A 19,450-nucleotide genomic window follows, 5' to 3' on the forward strand; every position below is an offset into this window, starting at 1 on the left:
ATTGATATACACTGTCAGAAAGGGTTTTCCAAATGGTCTCTCTTTGTCACCTTTACCAGATTTTTATCCTCGGTTGTAGGAATGTGCAGTTTAATGTTGCGTTTCAAATCATTTTTGGCTGGAAAAGTGTGTAATGGAATCAGGGCATCCCCTGAATACTCCTAACAGTAGGAGATGCCTCTTTGTTTTGAGCACCAGAATCCCAATGGGCCCATGACAGCAGTGAAATTACACTTTTGACCTTGTTCACTAAAGTGTTTCTTTCTCTGTATGATTAAGTGAGAGTAACCAACAATAGCTTCCTCTAAAATGTATGAGTTTCCCTCTGTTTGTTTCTCATAAGAAACGCAGAAAGGATGCTATGCAATTCTCAGCTGATTGTGTTCTTCACAAAAGAAAGGGAGAAAAAAAAAAGGAAAAAAAACAACCAGCCCTGCTTGCTAGAAGGAGGGGTGGCTGTTTTATCCATATTAAAAATGCAGAAGTAATTGATGTATTGATATTTTCCCTAGGCTAGCGTGTTGTTGCTCTATCTTGAGTGTGAAAGCTGCACTACAGCACACTGGCAGATTTTTACTCTTTGCTTGTTTTCACTCACCACCTATTTTCAAAGGGGATTATACACTAAGGCACCACTTCTTGTTTTAAAGTATCAAATCTGAATATAGAAAGTAAGTAAATACTTAAGATGCTAAGATGCTCAGAATATTACTTACTTGTGCACCATGGACTATGTAGTTATATTGATTTAAAAGATAAATGTATCATTTTATGCAGATTTTTTGCATGCAGCCTTTTAAGCTCATAATGTTTCTTTTCACATGTGTGAGAGTTGTTGGATGTAACCTGCTGCAGACTTTGCCGTGACTGTCAGCCCCATCTCACACACTGAAGCCCAGGCACATTGTTCCATGTCTAGTTGTTAAAGGCAGGCATTTTCCAAAGCAGAAAATCCTCAAAGTAAATTGGCCAGGAAAGAGATACAAAATCAGATTGTTTCTTCCATTTTAGACTACTTTGGCTGATTTTTTCCTCAATGTTTTCCTGTTTCCTGTGAATATTTACCAGTTCCAAACTGGTGAATGTACTTTCTTTTTTTGTGTGGTGCACGTGTCCATGAAATGCCAGGGCAAGTGCAGTCCTGCAGTCTGTGTGGGGTGCCTTTTGCTGGGTGTTAAGTAGCTAAATTCAAGAGTGGAGGGAACTTGGTGAAATCCCTAGTTTTCAGAAATGATCAAAAACTGCTTGACGTGAGCCGTGAGGACATGGAGGCCATTAGGAACAGTTTCCCTTTGCTCGCCCTCAGATGATGCTACATGGAGAATGCGCAAGAGCCCCAGAGCTTGGAGGGCAGTGCACCCAGGGCTGCAGATCTGTGACTCCTAGCCTCCTCTGCTGACAAAAAAAAACACTTTTATGCTTTTTTTTTTTATTACTTCTTCATTGCTGATATAAATTAATGATCGGTATGGCGCTGAAGTAACCTTGTCATCAAAGAATATTTTGTTAGTGTTGACATACTTGTTCCCTACAAACATGAATCACCCGGCTTCCTTTGGCAGGCTTGCCCTGTGGCCGTGCTATAATGTGCTTCACCAGTGTGGTTGAAATTAAAATGTCACCATTAAACATGGCAGAATCAGATGCTCCCTGAGCACTGCATCTCTTCAAGTTTTCTGCCTTCCTATGTAGCTATTTTTGACAGTTTAATAGGGCAGCTTTATTCTGGTATAAAATAATATGCTCGTACTTCCACGATGCACAGGGAGCTAAATGCTTGCAGAGCACTATTTCATGACACACATGCATCTCTCATGCATGGCAGTAGCAGAAATGTCCACGTAACACGATGTTGCTTGTTGGTCCATTAGGAAGCATAAAGTCAAAAATAATTGTTCTGCAGAGCTACGCAGAGTGGGTGTTCAAAAGCAGCTCTTGGGCTGCTCTCGACACCAGGCTTCCTCCGTGGTGCTGATGTGGGGCTCTGGAGGCTGCTCCACGGGAAAAGCCTTCAGACTGCACTTGGCAGCCTCACTGCTCCAGCTCCGTCATTGCCAGGTCACTGGAAGGGCACTTCGGTCTCCGAGCCCAATTAGGGGCTGATTCGGCACCTCTTAAATCACAGGGAAAAATCCCACCGAGTGCGGCAGCTCCTGGGCCAGGCTTTCACACCCGGCCTCTGCGGTGAGGCTGCCAACAAATATGTCCGTTTTTGTCATGTAGACGGTCAGAAATATCCCTCGCTGTCAGGAAACTACTAAGCAGCTGGTGTGGAAAGTTAACGAGACTGCTAACAGGATAACGAGCCCAGCAGAGCTGAATTCAGAGCAGCGACCTGGATGTGTGTGTCTGCCTCCCTCCCCTTGCTAATAGCTGGGGCTGTTTAACTCCTCAGACCAAATCACTTGACTCTTATGAGCAGCTGTAACTTTTGAGTTGAATAAAATCTAACTGCTGAAAGCATTAATGAAAAACATAAAACTGAGTCTCTATTTAATCACGTATCAACGGCATTGCTTTATTTCCCCCTGCAAAGGTTTTCGGTGCCGGGTTGTACTTTTTTGTCCCAGGTGGCTGCAATTTCTAGTGAAAATAAGTTGAGCCATGAAAGGTTGACCCACTCGCCTCTGAATTGCTTTTTATATGATGTTGGTCCCTCAGGGCCCAATTCTACCCATAGAAGTGAGAATGATAGCCATCAGCATATATAGGAAGTATGTCAGTGTGCACAAAGGAAAAGCTGAACCCCAGACTTCAGTGGTCTTTGAAATATGGATTTCCTGTGAAATGGTGATTAAAGGGGAAGCAAAGGATAATTAAAAAATTAGCTTGACACACTAGCAGTTAGGTCAGTGTGTGTTTCTGTTCTAGCTCTTTCAGACAAGCACAGGATCAGAGATTCCTTATGACTCTCTTAAACTAGTATGTAAAATTGGGTTCGTGTCTGATCAGCTCCTTTGATCAGCTCAACCCAGGCTATTGCAAGAGTGCTTACTCTGTACTAAACGCACAGTCCCTCCAAGTTGAGCTTACTCAAGTGAGTCAAATTACCTATGAAACATGCCACTGTCATTGGGTAAATGAGCCTGGTTCACATCTGAATACCTTAAGGACAGCAAAAATAAAAGCAATGATATTGCAGAAAAGGTGGTGGTGGTCTTTACTGAGTTTTAAAGGACTGTCTCAGAAATCCAAGTGTGCTGCTGAAGTAGAAAAAAATTTCAGCAAACCTTCAAACTGATGTTTTTGTAAGCCTGTAATCCGTTCAGATTCCATAAAGAGGGATTTCCATCAAAAATTCTGCACAAATTTCTCTAAATAAATTAAAGAATTACAACCACCATGTCTGCCTTGTTTCAAGCATGCAACGTTGTTCTTAATTGTAGCATTGGAGGGCCAGTGGGAGCCTGCAATGTGTGTAGGTTTATGCTCTTGCCACCTCTAATTTGCAAAATGATCATCTGCAAGGGAGTGCTGCAAGTCCAGGAGCGGTAAATTTGTTACCTGTCAAAGCAGAGCTGTTTTCCTCTCAGCACTGGAGCCTTTTCCCACCTCTGCCAGTGCAGCTCAGTCCTGTACCTGTCTGTTCTTTGCCATATGAATCTCAAGAAGCGTGAGCAGTGCCCTTCCTCTGTGGTAATGCTCCAACCATTTTCATACTAGCAGTATTAGGTGATCATTCAGAGTCTGTGTTAGTCCAATATTATATCCATGGCACTTGGAAAATTATGCAGTGCTGCTGATTTTGCAAAGCTGGTTTGTATCAGGGCTTGTTTTCTCAAGATGTTTATGTTTTGACTTTAAAGATTTAAAGTTTTCAGTGTTTGTGTGACTACCATATTCCTTGTTTGCATTGCAATGCCATCAGAATACCTGGCATGAAGCAATACCATCAAATTGATCAAATTATCAGGAGAAGTAAGCGAGCATGTAAATACCACATCAACAGAACTAAAAGAGCACACAATAGGAGATACAGAAAACATGCAGAAACTGGAATCCGAATGCCAGTTACTTGCTTAATCCACAGCAAATTCTGTGCGAATTCAAGAGGTGCGCTGCTGTTACCCAAACACTGAATTAATCAACTGATGGTAGGGAAACAGCTCCAAATCAGGTATTAAAATCTTTGGGATGATAGAGGGCTCATCCAGCTGTTCAAAGCACCAAGCATTACTATACTTACAGAACTGTGCAAATAATAGATAAAGCAATACAATTTTGTGAGTCAATACCTGACCAATAAATGCAGGAGGAACACTGCATAAATTTTACCTCCTCTTACCTGTCTTTCAGCTAGTGGAATTACACCAGGGAAGGACCAGGCCATGTTTTCCTTGCAACAAAGCAGAGTAAAAGGCAAGAGACAGGTGTTTGAGAGCATTTGCTCTGTGCCATTTGCAGAAGTACATGTGAAATCTCCCCACTGATCTATAGTCATTCCATTACCTGTCTGCTTTTGGCAGGTAGCTAGTTAAATTTGTGTTAAACTGAATTTGCTTTTCCATTTCCATTTGCTGTTGGAGAAGAAATGTTCTGACATGACATATGACCAATCAATAATTGGGAAGTGCTCGCATGAGTCATTTGAAGCCAGTGCTTCAGACAGTGTCAGCCCCAGCTGGGATTAAAACCTGCAAAGAGTTGTTCTGCAATCAGTGATTCTGCAGCATCTCCTCTGGGTGTCTGCATTTCACTAATAAGGATACCCAGTAGACATCAACTAAAATAACTCTTGCCTTTGTTGCTTGGATGTTTTTGTGTGCTCTGAAATGAACTTGGCATATACAAATACACTTTGTTATCCAGCCTAAAGGATGCATGGCAGGAATTGTTATTGTATCTGTTGAGAACTTCGGTAGAAAAGTAATTGCTTTATTTTTCTGTGACTCTGAAGAGAATAAGAGTCTGACCCTACGCCGTGGTTTTCTGTGTGTTTTTACATTTTTCCCCTCCTTCTACTAATGATGCTTTATTACTCCTACAGGGCTATAATAATCCGAAATGGTGAAGTCATTCCAATGTCTTCAGAATTCACTCCAGAGACTGAACGCCAGCGACTTCAGTATCTGGTAAGAGACTGGAGAACCAAATCAGGTGCTGCTGCTGCTGAGCATTGCCCCAGGAACATCTGAGGTTAAAAAACACATGGAGCTGAGTTACTGGGGCTCAGTGGAAGACCACACACCCACTGAACACTACTGGTTGACTATGTGTGTGTATGTGTTTTAGCCATCAGCAAATATGCAGAAAAGCCTGACAATGCAAATCCTGGTGAAAGAAGCCTTACCTCTTTTGTAGAGGCCATCGGTTGGTACGGCTGTGCTTATGTGCCTTGTGCAGCTGCCGACCTTAAGCAGCTCGTTGGTGCTGGATAATGAGAGCTCAGGCACACAGCTAACAAGCCACAGAGGTATTTCAGTACATCCCAGTGTTTACTTTGTGACAGGATAAGATTTCACAAAGTGCTCTACGCACACATGTGGACAGTATTGCAGGGGTTTATTCATTTGCTCTAATAGTATGCCGATAGAACCAGCTCAAGACGCCCAACGTAGAGGTGATCTGAGCAAGTCTTAGTAAGTACAGCATAGGATGGGTGAAGAAAGACAAGTTTTGTGTAATGTAGGAGCACCCATAATGCTGTGACAGGTGGACTGTCCGAGGAGGTGCAGGATGCTTTATACACCAAGTCAACATAAGTCAAACTGCATGTTGTTTTCCATACAGACAACCCTGTTGCTTTTCAAGTGTTTCACTGACAGTCAGATCATTTGGTTGAAGTTCGGTGGCTGGTTATCAAAATGCCATTCCTAACGTGTCCAAGAGATTTCTTTTCTGCTTCCTCTGGTCTCCTGCTTTTACCTCCTAGAAATTCAAGCCTAAGCCAAGGCAGGCTCACTGTTAGCTTTGTCCGAAGCAAGGTGGACAGGCCAAGGCTGGTGGCATTCCCTGTTCTTCAGGTGTCTTTTATCTTCAGCCTGGCCCAAGCACTGTAGTTTGAGGCTAGACAGTATGCCAGTGATTGAAGATGGTGGTGGAAGATCTTAAAGAAAATTGTAAGTGTTTCTACAACAGTCACATTTAGTTTTTAGTCAGATTCACTGGCTTGAAGCTGAAAATTTCAGAAGAAGTGCTGCTTTGGGAGTATTCAAATTCAGTAAACCAAATGGAAAAGAGGCCTAATAAATATTTACACTGCAGTTACATTTAAAATAATTTGTTTGCCTTTAAAATAAAAGGTATCTGTAGTATCTAGGAAGTCTGGTGCTTCTGTAAGAAATACGAGATAAAGCATTGCCTACAAGGAATCTTTTTCTCTTTTGATGTCCTTTCTGGCTTATATTGAAAACAGCAGCTGATCTAAAAAGCATTTCTGCTGTTTCCTTTGGATTTTTTTTTACCTTTGTTTGTTTATTTTGTTTCTATATGTAACAAATATGCCAGGACTATGGGTATCATGTTCAAAGAAAATACATGCAAGGCAGCAAGAGCGTGAAACAAAATCAGAGATAATTTCAAACACAGCATTCTGTTAGAAACATTTTTACTCTAGTGTTTTTTTTTTGGTTTTGTTTTTTTTTTTAAAAAAAAAGAAAGAAAAGAAAAGACCCCCAATTCTTTGTAAGGTTTGCATGAACATTACACTCCATAGTAACGTTACATTATGCTCTTGCATCTGTCCCATTGATTACACCCCAAAGGGCTCCCCTTACTCACCTTGGGCTGTCCCCTTACTCTCCTGTCATTCTGCTCACTGTATCTCTGTTGTTCCTACCTGGAAGTGGCTTGCTTTGGACTTATTTTCTCATTTGCAGTTAAGGCTGAGTTTCTCTGTTTGAAACAAATTGCACTGTTCTTGCTGAACAATTGGAAGAAAGTTGCTTCATCATTTTAGCATAAATATTTTACTTGGTAAGTGCAGAGATACTGTTCTGCTCAGGGCTTGTCTATGCAGGGAGGTTGCTGTGAAGGCAAACGGAGGGTATGAATTTACAGCTCCTGAACAGCAGCAGCCTGTGGAGATACTGTTAGCATAGGCAGGCTGAAGAAGCCTTCCTCTGCCTTTAGTGCCTGTTGATTACTTTGGCCACGAAAGGTGTTGATTTAGGTTAACTGGTGACTTCTGCATTCTTCCTCTGTCCTCTGGGCCTCAACTTCCACATGCAAGGAAATCTTCAGGAAAACGAGCTGCTCAGTCATGAGAGAATCACTGTATAAAGCCCTCCAGCCCTGTCCTACACGTAACTGAGTTCCAAATAGTGGTGGTTGAATAAACAAGGAGAAAATGAATGCTTTCTGTACCAGCTTGTGTTTTAATGCTAATGACCCCAGACATAGGCTTCTGGCATGGCAGCTTCAAAAGAACAAGGTCACTACCCAGTCTCTCTAACCTTTGAGCAACTCTGGGCACATTCATCTCTTCATCTCCACCTGCACCCTGTCCTTGCAGTGGGAGGCCAGCACACAGCTCCTCGGTGCCTCCCATGGGATGATGGAAGACCTGCCATGAGTATCGCCTTGGCTCTTTGGCTTCCCAGAGAGGGTCAGGGCACACACTGCTTCTCTTCCACTGTCAGGCGTTCACGATTCTCCTTTTGTTTTGAACTTTGAGGTCTTTGTGTTCTGTTTGGCATTCTGGCAGAAGAATTTGCACAGTGCCTACTCAAGGAAAGCTCTGACTTTCCGTATTGGTACATCTTGAGAAAGAACCAAATGCAGTATTGACTGGGAACTGCTCTGGTATGTGCAGGAGTTGTGCAGGCAAAGAGTGCCAGAGGCAATTTTCGTTTTATGTTCTGAGGACGCTATTAATTTCAGTCATGATAGTCTAAATTGCAACAGTAAATGGCTTAGATTTTGTTACTTATCCCCTTGGAAAACGTGTTTAAAACGAGTGATGAATGAGCATATTGCAGATGGGTGTATTTCTGTTAGTTACCGAAGTCACGCTTCAGAGATGTCTTTGCCACACATGGTTTTGTAACAAAGAGAGGACCAATCCAGGGATGGATTCAGCCCCCACTTTTTTTCCTTTCTTCTACCACCACCACCTTTAGTTATCTCCGTTTGGCTCAACATGAATCTGGCTATATGGTACTGGCTGAGTAATTTGGAGAACCTCTGGATGCGTTGTGATGTATATGTGGTTGTCAGAGGTGTTCCCAGGTAGTAGAATATCCTACAGGAGAAAATGGCATGAAGATATCCATAAGAGGGTAGCATTGTAAGGTATGGCTGATACATGGGACAACAGTAAGCCTAAAAATACCAAGTAATGCAGTGAAACTACTACTGCCAGTGATATACTGGAGCAGCACATACCAGAGAAGCTGGAAGAGGGGTGAGGGAAAGAGACTTGCAAGGTACGTACAATGTTCCCTGCAACCTAATTAACAAGCATACTAGTGCGTAAGTCTAGGTTTATCTTAATTTCATGTTTGCTTTGCTGAGCACTAGGAAACACAGCGGGAAGTAAATGGCCTTTTGAAAGAAATGTGACTAATATTTCCCTGAGCGGACTCCATTTCATACAGCTAATGTTGAGTGTAATACATCCAGCCACAAAATACACCATAAAATGGCTGAGTACCAAACATATGATACAGGCGGTGCCAGATATATGCCAGAAAAACTCTAACAGCTTCTAAAAGAAAAATGATGGAAAATATTCCCATTTCATAACACAGAATAACAAAGTTGTCTGAACATGCCTCGTAAGAATATAGGAAGTGTTTGACGGTCACTGTTTTTATTACATTTTAAGTTCTCTGGATGATGTTTCTAATCTGAAGCTCTTACAAATTGTGACTAAACAAATTAAAAGTAGAAAATGTGGTGCCTCATCACAGCTGAAATTCTGGTAGTTAGTTAACTTACTGGTTTTGTTTCTCTTACGATCAGTCAAGGGATTTCTTAGTGTCTGCTTGTGTGTCTACTTGAAGGACCATTAGACTTTTAAAGAGTTGCTTTTATTTATTTTTTGGTTCAGCATAGTTTGGTTGGTGTGGAAAAGGAGAAGAGCCCTGCCTTGTAGTAAATGGAGAACAGTTCTCAACAAACTTGACTGAAAGTCAGAGCTGAGTTTTATAATACATCATTCTTTTCTCTGTAGAATTACCAGTGAAACATCAAGAATAACTGTTAAAAAGAGAATAAAAATTAAAAAATACCTCCCCAAAAAATGAATTTCTTCACATAAGAATTCAGCTCACAGCACCAGAAGCTTCCAAATTGCTCTTTTCCCTCTGTTCCACTGACGCCAAAAATATTAGAATCAAGTTAAGATCCCTAGATTGTAAATCAAGCATTGAGGCTTGGCTGCGGAAGAAAAATCTTATTTGAACATTAGCAGTCCTCTGGTAACTCTGCCAGCTTTATTAATCTTATTTCACTTGTGACCTCAGACTTTCCATCTGAGTAAATCTTTATGAAACGCAGTCTCTCCCAATCGCTTTCCCTTTTCAATAATGAAATTCTTGTTTTCACGGGGAAAAATGCTAAAAGCCTGTAACTTTATTTCTTCTGAACCTATGATCTGGACTAATAAGTAATCTCATAATCTAAGGGTTAAATAGCTTTTGATTTCAGGTATGAGGTTTTTTGCTTTAAGTAAGGCTTTTTTTTTTTTTGGGTAGATGACACCAGTCTTTAGCTAGAAGTGGTTTGTAATGACTTAATCAAGGTAGGCTATGCATTTTCAAAAGTGAACTGAACTGCACTTTCTAAGCAGACTGTTGGCTTCATTTTTTTACAAAGACATAGATTAGAAAGAACAAATACTAAAATGCAGCTCTGTTGTGCATCACAATACATACATCATTAGGGATGTTGGAACTCGTTTGCAACTTGAGCAAAAATGAACACGAAGTTTACATATACTTGTCAATAAGGAATCCAGAGTTCTGGAAGTATGAAAAGCCTCTTCTGGACTAATACTGTGAGGACACTCAAAAGTCAGTAGTGCTTCTCATCCATTTCTGTATTGAGAAGCAGCGATCCAATTAGAGGGCCCTTGAAACAAATATTTGGGTGGGGGAGGGAACCCTGGGTGACTGTAGATTGCAGGGGAAAAAATATAATGCCCTTAACGGCGCACAGAAATAATCTGATGGAGCTCCTGTTTCGGGAAGGGATCACAATGTCAAGATCACACTTGGGTGCTTGAAAGCCGCCTCTTGAAAGCAGAATCCAATCTTTTCAGCTACACAGCATCTCCCTCGGCCCCGTCTCAGCAGAGCTGGGAGGTGTTTTGTGAAAGGATGCCTGGCGAAAGAAGCGGGGACAGGCTGATGGACGGTTAGCGCTGCCATGCGCTGAGCCTGATCCAACTCCTATTAAATTGAGTGGGAGCAGGTTCAGCCCTTAAATGCAGGAAATATTTTATTGTGAACTATCTGCATGATAGCTGCCAGGTAGATCAATAAGGGCTTCCACTGCTTCCTGCTGCTCACCTTTGATGAGCGCTAGATTTATGACAAACCCAGCAACTAAAGCATGCTCATTTGGTCTGTCCCGATGGCAGCTGCTGCTGAAGATAAGACAGACGTTATTGCCTTAACTGGCTGGATAAGGAAAAAGAGTTATCTGCAGAAAGGTTAAGAAATGCAACTTTTTTTTTGGTTCCATAGCCAATTTGACTGTATCTTCAGAAAAGCTCACTCACGGCGTGGCTTTTGGGGAGAGAAGGGGGGAGGAAGGATTGTTTATGCATTTGTTAAAGAGAAACGAGTGAGGTTTATTTCAGAAGGAAGAAATGAAGTATGATTAAGGATTAACCTATTGTGTCAGGGGATCTGTGTATAAAAGTGTGTGGTGGACAAAGAGCCGAAGCTGCCTCACGTTGTTCTCAAGCACGCTCAGCTCTGAAGCGCACAGGCCTTGGGCTCGGCTCCACTGAGGAGGCCTCCCAGCATCTGGAGAGCAGCACACCAGAAGGGACAGCGGCAGCACTGGTCGAACGTTCACACTGTCAAAAACATCAGTCGCTGCTTTTCTTTAATCATATCCTGTATGAAGGAAGTAGTTTTTAGAAAACCCAAAAATAAAGTGCTCTGCAGTTCACGTTTACTTGCGGTGTCTGTGCAGTGGGGTGCAGCACGCTGAGCAGGTAAAGGGAGCAGAACCATTGCTCATTTTTTTCTGGAGACAGTGAAAATTCAAGCGTTGGAGTAACATTAGGTTGTGTGTGTTGTCAACATAGGTGCGCTGTGTGTCAAATAGCTTGAGCTTCTCTCCACATGCACCCCTCCAAGTCTCTTCTTGCCTGATGGCTTTGTTCTTTGGCCATTCATTCTCTCAGGTCACCAACCTGCAAAAGGAGATGTTCTGCTTTACAAAGCCCTGCAGACTCCTTCAGGGCCAGTGGATGGAGCATACTTTAGAGATCCCAAATGTTGAGAAGCAGTGAGAAGAAATGAGGGGTTTTGAGGGACAGAGGACTACTTCCAGTAGAGCCACTGCCGGACACCAGATACTGTGAGAACTGGTGTATGTGCACCTCACAAAGCAGAGCTTGTCATCTTCCTTGTTTAAAAAGGAAAAAAAAAAACGTGTGGGAAGGGAGTGAGAAGGGATGGTAATGCTATCTCATTAAAAATAGACGATGTCTTGTTTTATGATGTTCATGTGGTATCTGTGGCTTGGTTTTTGCCCACAGGCTTACATGCAGCCCCACTTGCTGGGAAATGAGTTCACACATTTAGAGTTTCCTCGGAGGGTGCAGCGCAAGGAAGTTGGAAAAAGGATGCTCTACCGCGACTTCAACATGACTGGCTGGTAAGGATGTGCCCTTCTCAGCATGAGGTCAATCTTCTCCCCTACCCATGCCTGTTTTGTATGCATCTTCGATTAAACTGCATCAAAGGTGGAGGTATACACCTGTGTATTATGAGGAAAGGTATTTTCTTCTTTCAGATGTATTTTTCTTTAGAAGTTAACATTTGAAATGACTTGACCTCCCTCCACAGCCAGGATCTCAGTTCATTTTAGCGTGTGAGCATTCAAAGCAGAGCAAACACTTAAAGGGGAAGATATGCCAGGGGGTATTCGTGAAAGCTGAACAACTCTCCTGTCTTGCAAATAGCTTCTTACAGAAGAAGCCACCATGTCTTTGCATGCAAAGGAGTGCTTGCAGAAGGACGAGCTGCCTTCCATGCTCCAGGGCAGCTGACACCTGATTTGGGTAACCCTTCAGGAACTGTTTTAGAGGTGGACCTATCTGAATAGAAGTCATAGCCATCCAAAAATGAAAAGCTTGAATGAACAATATTGACAGGAAGTGTGATGAGGTTTTTGTCTCAGGCTAAATGTCTTCATTGTTCTGCGTCAGCTCAAGAGGCTCCTTCTCAAGTGACTCTCATTTAGAGAAGCCCAACTCTTCTTTTTTGTTGAGCACTGTGCATATGACCTATAAAGGAACAGGCCCTGTGTATGCAAATTGACTTCCTTGCTGTTTGTGTTTTAGCATCCTTAGAAAATGTTCATGCAGGAAAGGAAAAGATGGAGGGTGTAAAAACACCTGAGCTCTTGTATGTTTGGAGACTTGGATGTACTCACACAACTACAACTCCACATGCTTCTGATTGTCTGATACTTTACAGACCATAAATATAATGATGTTTTAATGGCAGAATAATGACCAAAGTTTATAATATAATCTGGAATGTTTGCACTGTACAGAACATGCTAATCTGGGAATAACCATCGTTGTCCATCATCTTGAACAGCTGCTAGTAGAAATACTTAATCTCTCCCTGAAAATAATGGCTGCACATTTTAAATAGGCTAAATAGAAGTGAAAGAATAGGAACAAAATGAGACCTTTGGCTCAACTGAGGACTTGAACAGTAAAGTATTTGGAAGATCGTGAGACAGTCTTCCAGTTTCTGCAAAAGGAGAGTTAAACTCATGGATTTCTGAAGACATCAGAAAAGAATGGCTTCATGTAGACTTCCAAAAGTTTTTTTTTCAAGATGTGAGAAGCTACTGGGGAAAAAAAAAAAAAAAAAAAAGCCAAACCATCCAACTAATTTTGGGGAGAGCTACAGTGTAACTACTGTATCATGGGCCAAGAGGAGGGTAAGAGCAAAATTCTTTCACTGATTGGAAGGTAAAGAGTTTTTCTCGAGGTTCATGGGAGTTGTTCTGGCTTTTCCCCAGTTGGTTAGATGTCTGTGGAGAAGATGTGGTTAGAATGGTTCAAGTTGCAGTATTTGCAGGTGATACTGCCCTTCTACTAATAAACAAGAAGGGCTGCGAGGAACTGAGGAGATTTAAACAACTTACACAAATAGTCATCACAGTGATCAAATTTGGTGTTGATAAATAGCGAGTAAAGGATGAGTTGGGAAAAATAACTATTTTTGCACAGCAGACATTCCAAATGAACTTGAGAGCCATGTCAGAAACTGCAGCACAAGTTCGGCTTGCAAGCAGGATATTGGGGTGCATACAAGGTTGGAATGGTTAAAAATTAAACAAAGGGGTAATTCTGCATATCAGTTTGTGCCTTATTTGTGAATCTATGCATAGCACTTATTCAGAATGGTTATTGCACAGCTAGTGTTGTTTGGTGTTAGAAGAAAGATAAATAAGAAGAAACATGTTTTAAATGTGGAATAATGAATAGAAGAGATTGGGTAAGTCTAAATGGATTGCAGTTTGATTCAATGTATTGTTTTTCAGTACTGGTGTGTGAACTCTTTTAACCCTACCATATGGCAAGGGGGAGAAATGAGTTGATTTTCCTGCTGATTTTTCTGAATTTCCTGAAGTGTGGGACACACATTGATCCAGTTACAGGTTCTAATATGGTCAGTGCAAAGATTATCACTGGTTTAACACAAATAGTCATAGCTGTAAGTATTGTTCCAGAACATATACTTAAACTGTGACTTGAAAATTCAAGACTAAATTCACCTCAGTGTTTTCCCAGGTGGCCTGTGCCAGGCAAAAGCATGTGGAGACTGTGATGATGCTACCTCTCCCTGCTGTGCCTTTTGACTTCTGGCAGGAAGTGGAAAATAAGGGCTGCACTCTTGTCCCGAATAAAAGAATCAGAATCTTTTAGCTGTTCTGTACCCCACAGCTAGTGTATCTGTTACCTCTTTGTTTGCTTCACTCACCATTTCATTGTCCTGAACTGTTCTGTCATCGTAAGATTTATTTAAATCAGAGTCCTTTTAGACAAGGATCCATTTCTTCTCTCAGGGTGTGTGCCCAAGGAAATGTTGTTTTCTGTTGAATTCCATGCAGCAATCACCTAAGCAGAGGAAATGCAATCTGCCTCTATTTATCCAAAAGTCTGGGTCAGTCTTACTGGTTGAGATTGTGGAGAAGACATTAGATTTCCAGCGTGATGGGCCCTCCGAGGTAATGGTTTGAGGTGGCTGGCGTTTCAATGATTGTTTTCCACCTCAAGAGTCTTGCTCTTATTTTTTCCCCTTTCTAATTCTTAGAATTAATTGGTTTATCAGGGTCCAGCAGCCAAGGACATATCTGTTCTCCATTTGTTTCTATGGACAAAATCTATCACAGAAAATAAATTAGCATGTATATTCCTTTTCTAGAAAACGTCAGATGCTACTTTGGCCAGTCAGAGCCCGGTATGCTAAAATGTTGCCAAACCTTTATCACTTACAATGCAGAAGATCAATTGTCTGAATCTTTTTTTGGTCAGTGACTTCATGGTGTGTTGACGTTTGCATGTACCCGTAGAGAGGTGCAGGTGATGTCGGGAAGAAGCAGCCACTCTTACACTTCCTTGCATCCTTTAGTGGGAGGGTGTAAAACTCAGCACTGTGATGTTTCCTCACGAAAATGAACTGCTTTATTTTAAAATTCAGGACACTTTCTGTGTTTTCTATTAGAAGCTGTATAAGTTTTGTTTTTTTTCTTTTCTTTTTTACCCTTCTCCTGTGCTCTGGAGCTTTTCAGATTCTCAACAATGAATTGGCTTGCCCAGCTCGTTTGGATTACAAAAGGTTATTGTCTTTGGGTCTGTCATAATGCATTTGGCCTTTTTTTTTTTTTTCTTTTCTCTTTTCTCGTTTTTCTTTTTCTTTCTTTCTTTTTATTTTTTCCCTGTGAAGTTTCCACACTGGCTTTGTCTCAACAGCCCACAGTGGTAGCAGAGCTGCCAAGTTTCCCCACAGCATTAGGACAACCACTGATCCAGCAATGTGTGCTGCATCACTAGTCCAGGCTGCCCATAACTGCTTTGAGACCAGCCTTTCCCTTCCCCCCCCCAGCTCTCCCACCCTTCACCCTTTCTCCCTTTACTCCCGTGGGATTTGGGACAGGAAATCCGCTGTATTAAATACATATAAAATAAATCCCATCTAGGTGGGAGCTGACCATGAGCTGCCCCTTTGGCACCCTCGCCCCCCGTACATCGTGCTTGAGCAACTCTTACAGATCGCGTACTGCAGCTGGCAAGGCATCTTAAGAGTTGTGTCTCCTGCTGAACAAGCCTCCGAGCTGTCTCGAGCTGTAATTTGCTGGCAGACATCTGTGTTACTAACAGTCTTTCACAGCTGGATCTCTGGCCTAGGGTTTTCAGTCCGTGGCTTGCAGAGGTTAAGCTCGTATCAGAAAGGAGGTACTTCTGGTGACACTGACATGTCCTGGCAACAGAAGCATCAGGGAGGACTCTGACCACAAGAGCGAAGTGCTGCCAGTGCTAAAAGAGGTAGAAATTATGGGAAAGAAGCAGGCCTGATGATTACTGTGCTCCTTTTAAGGACTGCACAGAATTAGTGTTTTCCGTCTCTTCCTTTTATTTAGCATTTAAGACACGGTTGGCAAGTTTTCCTTTACACTTGGGTAAGTCCAGTGAGATCAATTCTGCTTTGCACTGAACGTATCTGAGACATCTTCCCCAAACCTGCTCGGAGATTTTCTGGTTTACTGTGCCCCTTACTGGCATGCGTACACACAAAGCTGCCTCTCCCAGTGTTCCTCTGTCAGCCTCCTGCAGCACCAGAGCATCCTTACAGCAGTGTGTTTAACCAGAGGCAGACAGAGGACACTACCAGTTGGCATTGGCCTTTTGTGGTTTCAAAATTAGTTTTTTGCTCCTCCTTGGAACGTAAACAGTGGCCTTTCTGCTGTTCTCATTAAAGTAGGATTCTTTAAATGCTTGTTTTCAGATCAAAGCTTCAGTGTTTTGACTCCAGTAGATTTTAGTGGCAAAAGAGCCCCAGACAAAAGTCCGGTTTTACAGCTGATTTGTTTGTGACTTCTTTTGCCCTCCAGGACCGCACGGAGTTGAACTGGACCCATGAAAAGCGGTTCAACCCGGCACAGCCCCAGCCACGCGTTTTGGGCTGAAGCCCGGCGAGTGACAGGACTGCGTGCTCCACCCGAGCGTGCCCTACTGCTGTAGGGGCTGCAGAGCCCTGAGCAGCAGCCCTGTGCCTCCAGAGGCCTTGCTGTGGTACGTGACCAGCCGCCTGACGGCCAGCCCCTTCTGGGGAAGCGCTGCGCGTCTGATTTATTCCCAAGCAGCGAGGCTGGTGCCCTGGGGCCGGCGCTAAGCAAAAACCATTTTATTCTAGAGTCAATATTGGCCACTTGCTGGCAAGCCGCCAGCCTATTCTGCGCTCGCCCTTTTCTTTTCCAACAGGGAATGTCTTTCAGCCTCTGAGCATCTGATTAAAAAAGCAACTTCACTTTTCAAGCCATTTTATTTGGTTTGGGATGGATGCCTCTTGCTTTCATTGTGCAGCCTGCCTCGCGGCCTGCGGTTCAGGCTCCAGCTCACAAAACCCAGGGTCTCATTAATCACTTATTGGGGATCCGGAGTGCCACGGCGGGAGCCAATGTACATGTTTTGCTTGGTAATGCGTGAGCCCGACTGAACAAATATTGCCGGTGTGGCTGCTTGTTCCTCGCTGCCCTGCTCCATGTCCTCTGACGGCGTTCAGGTAGCCCAGCCGAGGAGCGCCTAAGCAGATTGAGAAATGCCACCGGGAGCTTTATGAAGCAGGCGCCTGCACTGCACCCCCGTTTAATATAAATTGATTTATTGAATCAAGCACAGAAGCCCTGCTACAGAAACCTCGGGCTATATCCTCCGGAGAGCCACCTAATAAAACAGCCCCGACTGACACTCCTCATTAGCTTTCCCACCGATCCCAAGGCAGCATTTAAAGTGACACTGTCCCTCTTTCTGCCTGAATTTATCTGCCGGCTAATGCCGCTGGGTCTAATTAGCTTAGCATTATTAGTCTTATTCAGATAAGCTGCATTTCCTAACAGCTTGATTCCAACTTGTAAAAAGTAATTGGAAGTCTGCAGACCCTGTGCCGTAACCTGCTTGATTACGCCTTTTAGCCAAATTCATGTAATTTACAAAAAGTCATTCTCCCCTCCCCCCCCCATTTTTTAATTGAGCTTTTTTGTCGAGTGAAACCTTCTGCGCTTCTTCTGTTGAAACCCCGGCCGTATTGTTGTGTTTGAGACCTCAGCCGTATCCTTTGCACAATCACCAGGGAGAGATCAAATTTTAATTTCATAATTACTTCACAAAAAAAGCAGCCTTTTCCCGAGTCACTCCTGGTATTAATTTCCTCCCAGCAACTTAGATTTTCATAATTTAATGATTACGGGCCACCTTAGCAGCATTAGGCCTTTCCAGAGAAAGGAGACAGAGGGTGTCATTTTTGCAGCAGGAGCCGTAGTGCGTGGCCACTTGCCTGGCTTTTTTGTCTTCACTCCCGTAGCGAGGCACTCGCCGTGCACAGTCCCAGCATTTTGGGGATTTTCAGCCCTTGCTGGAGGAGCAGCAGGAGGTGGGAGCTGGCCTGCTGCGTACAGCAAGTCTCCTGGTGGTGATGGATGGCTCTGGGGTCCCCAAGGGAACACATGCCACAGGAGCCGAGCCGGTGTCTTTGGGGCAGGAAGAAGCAAACATATAAAAAATAATAATGCTGCAACAAAGGGGGAAACTAAGTCTGAGGTAAAGTTCTTTGTAAATGGCCTTTCTGAGGCCAAGAGAGCCTGGAAAGAAAGTATCTGGTCCAAGCTGTGTCCTGCAGGAGCATCTTCCAGAAGCAGTGCATCCAAGACCTGTCCCTATGTGGCTGCAAAACTCCGCTTGGGCTTTGCCTCGGCACAAGATCAGGTTCCTCATGTGCAATGACACCAAAAGACTCCTAGTCTGTGGAATCAGTTCTATCAGCTTTTTTGAACAAGGCTCCCTAAGTCCTTGGCCACTCACTCCCCAGCTTTTCCTCCACCACTTTCTTTTAATGATTCATTAGAGGCAAATGTACTAAAAAATCAGCCACACTTAGGGAAGTGCCTGAGAGAAGATGCCAATGCTCGAGTCTGTAAAATGGGCTGAGCAAGATGGGTGGAGTTCACTTTGCTTAGGGGTTACTTTCACAGCAGTACCTGGTACCTGGGGGACACATCCTCTCCAGAAAAAGCCTGCAGCTCAAGTACCAGTCTGATTTGACCAAACTAGAGAAAATATCTGTATGCAAGCCATGCTGAGAGATTTTAAACTTATTAAAATGTATACATGTGTAGACAGAGCTGGAATTTGCAAAAATTAAACACTGTACAGTTTCAGGTTTAGAAAAAGGAGTTGCTGCCTTCTCTATGAAAAAGAGATATTTTAAAACTTGTATGTTTTCCTCTTTACCTGAAAGAAACATTATTAGAGTGTCTTTGTTTAGAATAGATGTGTCCCTAAAAACTCTTTTGTGCACATGTGTGCATGCATGCCTTCTTTAATCCATCTGGGTTTGCCATCATCCTTTCTCTTATAAACATTGCTGTAGTTTGTGTGCTTTTATTGTATTTGTATATTGTAGTTTTGCCTCATTAAACTATGTCAGATGAGTAATAGGAGAAAGACACTGAGGCACTGAAACATTAAAACTAACATATCTAGAGGGTACTTAGTATCAGACAGCACTCTCTGGATTTAGAGAGCCTGACTCTGCAAAGCACACATATAAGGACATTTAAACAAAATTATGGTTGGATTGAGACATAAATTGCAAGATTTTCAGTGGCTCTTTGCCTAACCTGTGCTACATATCATTTCTCCTTTTGGAAAATTTGGTAGTAAGCACTTACATTGGTTTGATACCTGTAGTTCGATAGACAGTAAGGAAAATCAGTTCCTCTGGGTTGGTGATTTGAGCTCTGTTATTCAAAAGTAGCTCCGGTCCGCTGATTACTTGGGAGGACTGGGGGTGAACTGGGAACTGTTTCTTTCAAATTTTATGTTGCTCAAGGATAAAAATCTAGTTTTCTATTGGTATGACCAAGAAAGGTCGAGCTTGAGTAACACAGGTCAGGATGATGGGAGGTTGGTTGGTTTGCTGGAGGGGTTTTGTTGTGCTTGTTGTTTTGTGTTTGGTTTTGTTTTGTCTTTTTTATTATTATTATTTTTTTTATAGAATAATAGCGAAGTAGAGCTAGAAATACACTG

General features: G+C 42.7%; 1 protein-coding gene across 1 annotated transcript in view; it reads left to right on the forward strand.

The window, feature by feature from the left end:
- The window catches only part of PPM1H (protein phosphatase, Mg2+/Mn2+ dependent 1H), a gene marked incomplete at its 5' end in the record, with an annotated part of 133,063 nt that overhangs the window by 95,162 nt on the left and 18,451 nt on the right, over positions 1 to 19,450 (forward strand). Inside the window, 2 exons of the mRNA XM_084292889.1 lie at positions 4,988 to 5,072; positions 11,660 to 11,778. Coding sequence (XP_084149015.1) covers positions 4,988 to 5,072; positions 11,660 to 11,778 — 204 coding nt within the window. The remainder of the gene's footprint in view (positions 1 to 4,987; positions 5,073 to 11,659; positions 11,779 to 19,450) is intronic.

The sequence above is a fragment of the Netta rufina genome, assembly GCF_964035555.1.
Source record: "Netta rufina genome assembly, chromosome: 1".
Taxonomy (NCBI): Eukaryota; Metazoa; Chordata; class Aves; order Anseriformes; family Anatidae; genus Netta; species Netta rufina.